Here is a 10,803-nt window from a genome sequence, read left to right as displayed (position 1 = left end):
GTATACAGACGGGAAGTAATGTGAGTTTTTAAAAAAGCAGTGGCTACTTTGTGTTGTGGATATAGCGCCTTGATTGTAGTACATTTGATTTCTTTAATATGAATTGGGGAAAACATGTATAAAAGGGTTCAGCAAGTTCAAATATGGTGTGTACTTTTCTAATCATTAATGTTGCGAACTGGATTTTGTCTTATCAGGCAAGAAGGAGGTTATAACCATATATGGAGTTGTTAAGTTGCTGAAGGAAGCATTTATAAATCTGCAGATGTGAGTTTCACTGTTGATCTAAACTTTGAACCATCTGAAAAATCTTTGTGGGGGTAGAATACAAATGTGTGACAGAGGAATGTACACCACAAAGGCGGGTCAGGTGACTGATAGTTGACCTGCGTTGTCGAGGGTGGCTATAGTTTTCCGTCACAGCTCATGAGACAGCCTGCTGTTGTTGTCGGGCACGTGGACAAACACCACATGTATATATATATATAGTTCAGCCTACAAGGGAAATACCATGGAGTCATATTCCTTGTATTTGTGTAAGCGACTGGCCTGTAAACTGATTCTGACATACAATTTTGTGAGACAAACCTTCTTTAAAAGATTGTATTTATTAAATATTTTCATTCAAAGGCTCTGTAAATCCTCCAAAGAGTGTCTAAAGTGAGCAGGGTCATATCCTGAATTGTTCGAGGTCGCTTGAACTACACCGGAAAGTAGATACTTTCAAAATAAAACACAAAATGTATCAACTTGAAGGGAGCAGCGATTGTTAGAGACACTAGAGTTTTACTAGATCAGACCAGACACCAAAGTAGTTTATCCACTGTGTCAGGACGATTTTACATGTTGGAAAGAAATTTGATTTGGCCTAATGCATGCATCCATCCATTTTCTTTCACTTATCCTGTTAAGGGGCATGGGGGGGGGGGGGGGGGGGGGCTGGAGACTACCCCTGGCTTTTGGGAGAGAGGCACTAAATTAATCCTATGACTTACGTTTTTATAACGCTGTCGCTAAAGATTTGATTGTTCATAATTTTTTTTGCTAGTTGATTTGAAATAGACCGTCCAGGGTGAACCCCGCCTCTTGCCCGTTGCCGCTGGGATAGGCTCCAGCCCCCCCGCGACCCTCAACAGGAATAAGCGGAAGACAATGGATGGATGGATGGCAATGATTTGAAATATTCATATGTTCGCTATGAGTTTTGACCCGTACTATGTTGCTCGACATTATTTTGGTGGTGAACAGGAAATAGTTTTGTTTGATCATCTCCAGCCTGACAGCGATGTAATAAAACCCTGCTGTTCAACCGCCGACTCCACATGCAGGCTTGATGGTGCTTCAGAAAATGACCGACAGCCGGCTGACGGTAACAGAACTGGAGGAGTTTCTCCAAAATCCCCCGCTCGGATTCTCTGTGATTGCCCTCGGTTCGGGCTACCGAGTCCACAGCGACCCGGAGAAGAGTCTGGTTCTCATTGACGAGTTCGAGTCCTGCGGAGGGAGAATAGTTTTTCAGAAGTCACTGGGAAGGTGAAGTAAACAGGAGGAGATGTGGAACAATAGCTCAGTTTTAACTCACGTCAAACTGTCTTATTGATGTGCTTCTTCTTCTTCTTCTTCTTCTTCTTCTTCTTCTAACAGGACAGTTAAAGTGGAAAACCTGTGGCAGTACACCAGCTTCAGGAAGAGTCTCCTGTCCCGGAGGATCCATGTGCTGGTGTCCGCCTGTTGCTGCGCTCAGAGCCGCAGAGGTAACTGACCTCAGGAGCTATGTGCAAACATTCAATTCATCAATAATAAGTACACACTTTTTTTTAATTGGATATTATTTTAGAAATAATATGACTTACGTTTAATGATGCATGTAGTTTTTTAAATGTATCTATCATGTTATTTAAATATAGTAGTAGGAAAAGAATATTATAATAATAATAATGTTATTATTATTCTAATAATATAATATAATAATAATGATAATGTTATTATTATTATAATTATGCACGATTGCACAGTGACCTTTCTTTCTTGTTAGTTTAGCATACAAATTTTAAGTTTGAAAAACATTCTCTGACGTGATTAGCAGTAGGCTAAATCATTTTTTTGTATTTCTGTGTATTTAAAAAAAAATGTTTTACTCATTGTTGGTGTATTATGAGAATGACTGAATGTCTTTTGCATAACACAAGCTTCAAAATATTCTGGATGTGATCTATGTGCACACCGCGGCCGTCCTTTTAGTTAGACTACGGTACAAACTGTATTTTTTAGAGTAACATATATCATGAAATGAAATAATCTCCTGAATAACATAACTACAACTTCCAGCTGCAACCATTTGCAGCTAGAAGTGTGTCAAGTAGTCTGATGACTCATTCTGGCTTCAAACTTGGGACTTTTGGGTGGAGTGTTGAAAATAACTGTGGTAACATGTTTTCTCTCCCTTTTTCTTACTTTGTCTCTTCAAATATCAGACCTGAAGCACTATGTGGTGTCCCTGCAAGGCAGCGACCCATTCATCAAGTGGCAGTTGGAGAAAGGCCTGGACTGGACCATCTCCTCGGTGGCGGGGGAGAGCTACAGGGTGGAAGTAGGATGAGTGTTTCTTCTACCGGCTTTTATTATTATTATTATTATTATTATTATTATTATTGTTATTATTATTGTTATTGTTATTATAAACATCAAAATTGATTTATGTTAGATTGACCTGAGTGAAGCGCTGGAGAGCTGGGGAGCAAAACACATCCGTATCGAGACGGAGGAAGCGATGGAGGACAGACCTGTGTGGAGAGATGCCTCCTTCACCCTGAAATACTACTCTGATGCCCTCTTTGATTTCCCTCACTGGTTTGGCTTCAGCAAAAGAAAATTTAATGTAACTAGTGCATTCCTTGTGTTGCATATTGAAGTTATTCTTCGTTCTTTACTCGTCTAACTTGTCCTCTCTGCTCATATGTTAAAAGTTGAGACTGACACAAGGAGGCAGTGGATGAAGATTTTATTTTGTTGTTGTTCACACAAGAACGCAAGAATCATCAAGCTGCCGGTTGACGGCAGCTCAGCACCGGAGGTCTTGATGGCTGTGGGGTCCAGACGGGGAACACTGATGAAGCTCTGAAAATCCTGAAGATTACTTGAGTGGTTGTTGTTTTTTTTTTGTCTAAAGATGTTGTTGTTAGAGGTGTTTTTCTGGACTAAATATTTATTTACTTGATGTTTGAAAGAGGTGTTATAACAGACTTTTAGAGGAATAATCAGTTGTATTTTTGAAATTTTTTTTAAATTATTTGTTTGAATGTCTTACAATAAAGGATTTTTTTTTTTTGGTAAAGAAAACAGAACCTTATCATTTATGGGGAAGTATGAGAGGACTAAGGGATGAGGAGGAGAGCAGATGCAGCTCCGGTGATGGTTTCTATATAGTCTTTATAATTGCTGCCAAAGTAGCGAACCAGCAGGTAGTTGAAGATGCCAACGATGCACATGAGGAAGAGGAAGGAGAGGATGCGCTTCCCAAACAGGTAGCCCGGGGTGCTACAGAGAAATAAAGATAGAAGTCTGTGTTTGTAGCTCCACATCAGAGGACAAGCGTGTTTGTGCGTCTTTACCTCTGAGAATTCTGTCCCATGTATCCAATAAAGTACTTCTGCCTGACCACAAGGTAGATCATCCCGGAGAAGGCCGCAGGAGCTTCGACAAAATGACAGAAAAAGTTATTCTGAAAATATCTACGGGTCTGATTCACGAGACGATGATTGGGTATCTCTTTAAACATCAAACTGACAGGTCGGTGTTTGTGCGTGGTCATGTTTCATGACTGAAGCCTTTGAGCGTGTGCTCCAGCCCGGGGAAGAGTTCCACCTTACCCCGGCTGTAAAGTGGCGGACTAGGCAGGGTTGCTGTCGGTGCCGACGGTCACATGAACCGTATAGCGTTAATCTTTATGTGCTGTTCTGATACTTCTCCAGCAGAGTGTTCATTTTATGTTCCGTTGTTATTGAGGGAGGCTTAGAAATAAAGGCATAACTCAGAAATAGCTCAGGTTGTCTTGGGTTATTTAGAAAAATACAGCTGTTTCTCAAGGTCTTTAAGGTCTAAATGGGGTCATTAGTGAACCTCCAACTCGTATCCTTGACTGGAAAACCTCGACTTCGACCTGGAAAACTTTCTGCTGGCTAATGAGGACTTTGAGCGCAATAGTGGTCCTGCTAATCCTTTTGGGGTGTAAGAATGTTCCAGAATGCCTTTCCAGAAGAATGGAAGCAGTCCCAGGTGCATAGTGTTGGACTGAGAATTCAACAATCACACAGAGGCAGAATATTCACATGGGCCGTATACTGTCAGTGTTTAAGCGCTGTTCTGATACTTCTCCAACAAAGGTTTTTTGTTTTTTTTTCTGAGTTGAAGTTTTTTTTGTGCGAGTGTGTGTACATTGTGTTTCAAGCACAGCAAACAGTTAATGATTACCTTGACTGAGACACAGACCGGCACACCACATCACTGCCAGGAAAGTGGGATAAGCATCCATGCAGTTACGACTGGAACAAACGTAAAGCAGTCTGTTTAGCTGATGCAAGGAAGTCACCTGAAACTATGAAGCAATGTTACAAGAAGGAAGCATCAGCCTGTTAGGAAATACTGCAGAGCAGAAGTAGCCATGAGGTAGAAGGGTACATGAGCTCCAAACCCCGGCGAGGCCCTCCGAGAGTTGGAGGAGCAAAACTGAAATGGGAAACGCCAGGAAAAACTGAGCTTACACTCAGAGGCAGCATTTACTGGCTGTTGCAATAAATTGCAATAATCAGTACCGTGTGTTGCTCAGAATTCCATGTCCCTGTTCTCCAATCTCCAGTCAGGAAACAAACTCAGAAACCGCTAGAATTTACAAGGCTGGTTCTCCATCTAAAGGCCGGGAAACTAAGGGGTGATCAGCATTGTGACGCTCTCCCTAAGCTTCCTCTCCCTATTACTGAAATCAGATTGTTGTTTTTTTAAATAAAGTTGTAGCCTGCGTATTCGCTACCTCTGCCCAGGAGGTCGCGCGTTAGCCGCTGTTGCTTTGTCTGTTACCAGGATTATGTATTTCTCCAATTTGATGGAGCAGCATACCACGAGCCACGGAGGAACCCATTCAGTTTTGAGATCCGTTTTCCAAAAAATGTATTTTTCTTTTTTCGATTCGATTTGGTACCATTGGTGACTTACAACGATGTGTTCACCAGGAAAATTGAGGATGGATTTCTATGAAATCTTAAAAGAATTCAGGTTGAACAACGATGTAATTTGAATTTTTAGAGGACCTCTGTTCTCTCCCAGCCAGGAAAAGCAGCGCCTGACACCTTGCTGTTCCTTCATGTGGTCATAATTATTACAACCACTAGATGGCACTGCCACTTATCTCAACTTGTATTTAAAAGTATCCGCCAGTTCTTCTGGGAAGGGAAGACTGCCATAATTTACAGAATTAATATCACATTTAATTGAGCGAGGCTTGAAGCAGCACTGAGATGATACTCAACTCACAAGACAAATGAATTAGGTTAGAATTTGAATAATTTTCTCATTCATTTTAAATATTATCTGTTTTTTCCTTCTTCTTTTTTTTTGGCACCAAAAATAAAGACGCTCCCTCGTTAGCTTCAGTTATCACCATACAGTCAGTGGTTGTCCCACCCTGTCGACAAGCCCAGAGCTGAAGGTAAATTAAGGTGACGGCGTTTGTCAACATTCCTGTCTTTAACATTATCGGCTCTAGACAACAATTTTTCCACCGGACAGTCACATTTTAATCCATCATTGATTCTGAGTGCGGTTATTTACTTTGCTTTTTAACAGAGCTGCATTTCAAGAAAAAAAAATTCTCCGTGAATACATCCATTTTTCTTTTTTTTTTCAATCTAAAAAGAGTTAAACTTTCAAAATAAAAGTTTGCGTCACGCTTAAAGGCATTTCTTCAAATTACTTGCAAGACAGGATATGGCTCAGGCATGTCGCTTTAAAAACAGGAAGTATTTTGTGGCCCATTGGGGGTCCTTTTAGATTTTTATGAGCTAATTTGAGTGGTAAATGCCATATGTCCTGCTGTATGTTAATTATTTTGATATTCCATGTATTGATTTTATTTTATGCACTTTGACGCGTGTTCAGAAGCGACGGCTTGGTAGACTTGATGTCATTTATGTCTCTGAGTGTTTAGGCTAATGAGTATCAGGTGAAATGAAAAGTTGATTGTTGCAGGAGGAAATGAAAGTCACACAAAGCCAGTCACTGTTCCAGGTGATCAGAGTACCAAAGAAGAAGCTCTTACTTGGCACAAGACACTCGATCGAAAGCAGACGAGTGACTTTTTTGAACCTTGCATTCCCTCTCAACCTTGAGGGCAAAGAAAGCTTTACAAACACAAATGGAACAAGATCAGGTCCTTGCCGTAGATTACAACATTTCCAAAAACATCTTTCCAGAAATGTATGGTTGACTACGCTAAAACTGTGTTTGTGCTCACCGTTCTGAAGAACGCTGACGAGGGTGACAATGACCAGGAGGTAAATGTTCTCCACCACTTTGCTTTCCATGATCACGGAGCGAGCAGCTGCAGCAGGTGGATGGAGAGGCGGGGGAGCAGAACTGCCTGATGTTCAGTTAGTTGCAGAGGATAAAACCCATCTGTGACATCGGGTAATCATTCATCATCCCATGTACACACTGGTCTGTGGCTTCCTCTTTATGTAAATGATGCTATGGCCTAACTCAAGAGGCTCCCTGCTACTTCCCCTGCCAGATGTCAGGAACATGCACTCGTACAGCCTCATGCTTTGAGGGACATTTCTATCGTGTTTGGTGCACTTCAGTCCTCCACTGCAGGACACTAGTCTCTTAGTTTAGAACGATGTGGCGTGAATGAGGGGTCTAATTAACAGTGTGCTACCTACAGTCAAACAGCACCTGCATGTGCCGCTGAACGGTAATGCAGCTTCCTCTCTGCTCCTTACCCAGCGATGGCATTGCTTTATTTTTTTCCCCTGCACAGTTTCAGTCCAGCAGATGGTGCACAGATAGAAAACTGTGGTGTTAATGGATTGAATCCAATAAAAGCCACTGTCGCCCATCCCTCCCTGTTAAAGAATTCTAATCAGAAGATATTGAATTAATGTGAAGATACTATAAACTCACTAAATTGCAGAGCTTATGTGGATGGGACACAGTAAAATTCAGTTATTTGTTTTTATAGACCGATAAGACTGTAATAATTGAATTGAAAAATGTATATTTCTTTTATTTTTATTAAATACAGCGTGTAATCCTTATTGTAATCCAGCAAACCACGTCACAATTTCAGAATTTCTTTTAGCCAATGAAGAGATGCAAAATAAATGTCACCACCAGCACATGAATTTGTGTATTATTAATAATTGAATAATCCACAAAAACAGAAAGATTTGCTTATGTGCACACGGACGATTTCATCCATACGATACATATTTCTACTGATTCTGGGTGTCTTATTTTCTTTTCGCAGAAGTTGTGTCTTTTTCTGTTGAGTTTAAAGAAAGGGGCGAGGCTTCGTACGCTGCTGGTGTCAGTCACCATCAGTGACATCACACAACCCATGATTCCACACCTCAAACAATTATGATGTCATAATAACGTTGGACAATAATTAGACCATACGTTTTTTTAAAAGCATTAAGATATACTTAATAACCCCTCGTCAGAACACGATCCCATATGGTCTAGCGGTTAGGATTCCTGGTTTTCACCCAGGCGGCCCGGGTTCGACTCCCGGTATGGGAACATCTTGTTTTTGCAAATTATGTTTGACATTCTAAAACTGCTATGTGGTTGCTATAAGATAAACCTTATGATATTTTCGTTCTAACACAGGAACACCTGGATACGATGGTACTTTTTAACACAGTACTGTCACTGCAAAAATATAGAAGCATCTCCACTCTTCACGTTGCACTGATCGCAGCAGGTTGGATTTTTTGTATGGACTTGAACGCCAACAGTCAAGAAACTGACAAATTCGAGGGAAAACCAAAGAACGGTCAGATTTCCATAGAATGTAAACTCGTGTAAAATAATGAACTCTGTACTGTGATCAGATTAGGTTTAAAAATGACAAATTTTGACACTTAATTCCAAAGGCGAACCCTTTATTTTGGACATAATTTTAGAGTTAAACCCCATTCTTACTCTGAAATAAATAAAAACTAAATGAAAATGCACAATATCCTTCAAGGTTAAAGCTCATTTGGGAATCTATTTGAGAAAATTTCAACAAGGACTGAATTTCATGCTAATTGTTGTGTCAGACCATCAGATACAACTTAATATTGCTGTTGGTATTCATCTTTTTATTATATTATATATTTATTCAGAAGGACAATTGAAAAACAAAACAGACATGTATAATTTCCATGAAAAATTTCAAATCCCTTCCCTTTTTGGACCAAAAGGCAAAGGCTGCTCCAAAAAGAAAAGAGTATTCAAGATAATCTGACAAATGAAGAATTTGCACAAAAAAAAAAATCCAAATCTGCAACTCCCAAATAAATATATTCAGTAACTTTAATATTAAAAAAAAGGAAATTAGTGCATGAACACAGACATCTCTGAGAAAGCTGATTAAGGCAAATATTAAAAATGCAGTCCACACATTATGTCCAGATGAATAACAAAAAAAAGAAAAAAAAGAGACATTTTAAGTATTTACTAAATCACATAAAAGCCATTTATGTAACAGTTTCAACATGTAAACATTGTGGCTTCATTCAACCCAGTTCAAAACAAACCACACAAAAGTGCCAAACTTAAGGAAAACCATCTCTAAGATTCTGTCGTCTACTGACACGGCTGCAAAGGTCATGAATGCTTCAACATGCGTTTCCATAGAAACAAACCCAACTTGCAACCAGCATACCTTATTGATGTGTGAATAAATAAAAACGCGCAACGAGTATTATTGTCTCATCATAGCAAGTCAAAAGTATTGTTGTCTTTGTTTGGAAGCTCGCAGATTGTTTCCAACAGTTTACAAGAATATGTCAAGAGCGTTCAGCGTGTCCGTCTCCATGTCCGTCGGCTGCCGAGTCACAGCATCCCAGAGAAACTCATCTAGAAAGTTTTCTGAGTTCATTAACGTGTTTGTCTGTGGGGCTTCAGGCACAGCATAGGCTCCTACGTCCAAGTTCTCGACTCCGTCCTGCTTACCGGTGAGCGTGTCTGGGAAGCCGGAGCTATCTGGTGATAGGTTGCTGGCTGTGGTGGCTGGTGAGAGAAGTTCTGAGAGAAACTGGTCACAGCTGGAGCCGTCGTACGTGCTGGAGGTTACAGTGCTGGGGGAGTTCCGCTCAGTGCTGTCCGGCTGGGGGCCAGCTCCATCATGACGGCCCAACAGTTGATTCAGCTTCGCAAGCTTCTTCTTCTTTGCCTTCAGTTTCTTTAGAAGCTTATACCTGAGCGCCTCTGTGTCACTGAGACCTGGCAGAACCTTTGACGGTCGGCTGCTGTGCTTGTTTGTGAAGGAGATTTCACTCTTTGCGGGAGGAACAGGAAGTGATGTACCAGATATCGCTGTGCCGTTACTTTGGGGTTTCCAGTCGTTCGTAATGTGCTGAAAGGATTTGGTCCTGGGAGGGGTGGGGGGCGGATTTGGTGCAATTGAGCTCTTGGCACCAAATGCAACGTACCTCTCTGCAGCCTTCAATGGGAGACCATTGCTTTCCTCTGTTCTGAGCTGGGGTTTGGGGAAGAGGACTGCCGGACCCTGCTGCTGTTGTCTCACTGAGTTGGGGGTGGAGGTACATTGAAGAGGGGGCTTTATTCGCATGAGTGGGTAGGGGTTGGAGGTGGGGGCGGGTTCAGTGGTGGATGTCTTAGCTGGATTTAGAGGGTATCTGCTGAGCAGGAAGGACCAGCGTGCATTCTGATGCTGTGACACTTGCCCGGCGGACTGAAGCGAGGTGTCTGTAGACGATTCGGGGGACACCTGAAGGACCGTCTCAACATGTGGTGTTTTGTCCTGACCAGTGGTGGTAAATGACACCACACCTTTTACTTCTGAGGGTGCAGAGGATGCAGGTGGTGCAGTATCCTGAGCAGCGGCACCAGCTGGACTGTTACAGATTTCTTCAGAGGGCTCTGAAGATGCAGCTGGAGCAGCCTTTTTACCATTTCGCGGTCGGCTAGCTGTTTTACCTTTTGCGTTTCTTCTGCCTCTTCCTCGACCTCCTCTGGAACCAGGCACGTATGAGGGATCATTAGACTCGGAGGATGAGGTAGGAGACCCGGGGGAAGTGGGGAGCTTAACTTCAGCATCGTGAGACATTTTATTAGCTGAATTAACAGTCGAGCTATCTGCAGGGTCAGGTACTTTGTTCCTGCTGAGAACACTAGAATCCTGAGTTGGCTCACTGTCACTTGGAGGCATTTCCGAATCCTCTTTTAATTCAACCAGAGTTAGCGTGATGATGTCATTATGAGAGAGGCCCTCGAAGGCGTCGAGCAGCGTTGTGGAGGCTATGGGTGCATCGACGTCGGATGTAACCGTTGTGTTTATGATGCTATTGTCACCAGAGAGTGCACAGATGATATCTGTGTCATTGTGGGTGCTAAGGATCAGCTGCTCATCTTCTTCTAAGGCATGGTCACTTGGACAGTGGCTCATCTCAGTCTGGGATGCAGGGGCCTGAGCTAATGAGCTGGAGGGAGAACGGACAGGCGACTCTGTGTTGCTCTCCACTTCCCAAAAGACAAGATGCATCTCCTGAGGAGGTACCGGGAGTTTTGGATGGGTCC

The 10,803-nt window shown here is 42.0% G+C and overlaps 3 protein-coding genes and 1 non-coding gene across 7 annotated transcripts in view; 2 read left to right on the top strand and 2 right to left on the bottom strand.

The window, feature by feature from the left end:
* The first annotated feature begins 1,263 nt into the window (after positions 1–1,263).
* medag (mesenteric estrogen dependent adipogenesis) lies at positions 1,264–3,922 on the top strand. The gene is made up of 5 exons (XM_086226112.1): positions 1,264–1,533; positions 1,645–1,754; positions 2,475–2,590; positions 2,705–2,878; positions 2,967–3,922. Exons 1-5 carry the CDS (start codon positions 1,334–1,336, stop codon positions 2,994–2,996), a joined length of 630 nt encoding a protein of 209 aa, XP_086082238.1. The 5' UTR covers positions 1,264–1,333; the 3' UTR covers positions 2,997–3,922.
* On the bottom strand, positions 2,899–6,761 carry alox5ap (arachidonate 5-lipoxygenase-activating protein). Its single transcript, XM_086226113.1, has 5 exons — positions 6,506–6,761; positions 6,311–6,392; positions 4,471–4,541; positions 3,612–3,693; positions 2,899–3,537 (listed from the first exon to the last, which is right to left on the bottom strand). Exons 1-5 carry the CDS (start codon positions 6,573–6,575, stop codon positions 3,375–3,377), a joined length of 468 nt encoding a protein of 155 aa, XP_086082239.1. The 5' UTR covers positions 6,576–6,761; the 3' UTR covers positions 2,899–3,374.
* A 961-nt stretch (positions 6,762–7,722) lies between these two features.
* trnae-uuc (transfer RNA glutamic acid (anticodon UUC)) lies at positions 7,723–7,794 on the top strand. The gene has a single exon. It is a non-coding gene; the product is annotated as a tRNA-Glu (tRNA).
* A 545-nt stretch (positions 7,795–8,339) lies between these two features.
* Positions 8,340–10,803, bottom strand: part of uspl1 (ubiquitin specific peptidase like 1) — a 10,392-nt gene continuing 7,928 nt past the window's right edge. For all 4 annotated transcript variants that reach the window (XM_086227141.1, XM_086227142.1, XM_086227143.1 and 1 more), the window contains one exon: positions 8,340–10,803. This exon is cut by the window's right edge and continues 42 nt beyond it. In XM_086227141.1, the coding sequence (XP_086083267.1) occupies positions 9,038–10,803 (1,766 nt within the window). In that variant the 3' untranslated portion in view covers positions 8,340–9,037.

This window comes from Aulostomus chinensis, chromosome 15 (genome assembly GCF_037954235.1).
Source record: "Aulostomus chinensis isolate RoL2024-O1b breed Wild chromosome 15, RoL_Achi_v1.0, whole genome shotgun sequence".
Classification (NCBI taxonomy): Eukaryota; Metazoa; Chordata; class Actinopteri; order Syngnathiformes; family Aulostomidae; genus Aulostomus; species Aulostomus chinensis.
This window is presented reverse-complemented; position numbering and strand designations above follow the sequence as displayed.

Bases quoted from the DNA above. Each gene is read 5' to 3' on its own strand.
- medag (XM_086226112.1), top strand. From the start codon at position 1,334: ATGGTGCTTCAGAAAATGACCGACAGCCGGCTGACGGTAACAGAACTG. The intron at 1,534-1,644 runs GTGAAGTAAACA...TTCTTCTAACAG, and splicing joins TTTCAGAAGTCACTGGGAAG to GACAGTTAAAGTGGAAAACC. The intron at 1,755-2,474 runs GTAACTGACCTC...TTCAAATATCAG, and splicing joins CTGCGCTCAGAGCCGCAGAG to ACCTGAAGCACTATGTGGTG.
- alox5ap (XM_086226113.1), bottom strand. From the start codon at position 6,575: ATGGAAAGCAAAGTGGTGGAGAACATTTACCTCCTGGTCATTGTCACC. The intron at 4,542-6,310 runs GTAAGAGCTTCT...CGTTTGTTCCAG, and splicing joins GATCGAGTGTCTTGTGCCAA to TCGTAACTGCATGGATGCTT. The intron at 3,694-4,470 runs GTAATCATTAAC...ATTTTGTCGAAG, and splicing joins CGGTCTGTGTCTCAGTCAAG to CTCCTGCGGCCTTCTCCGGG.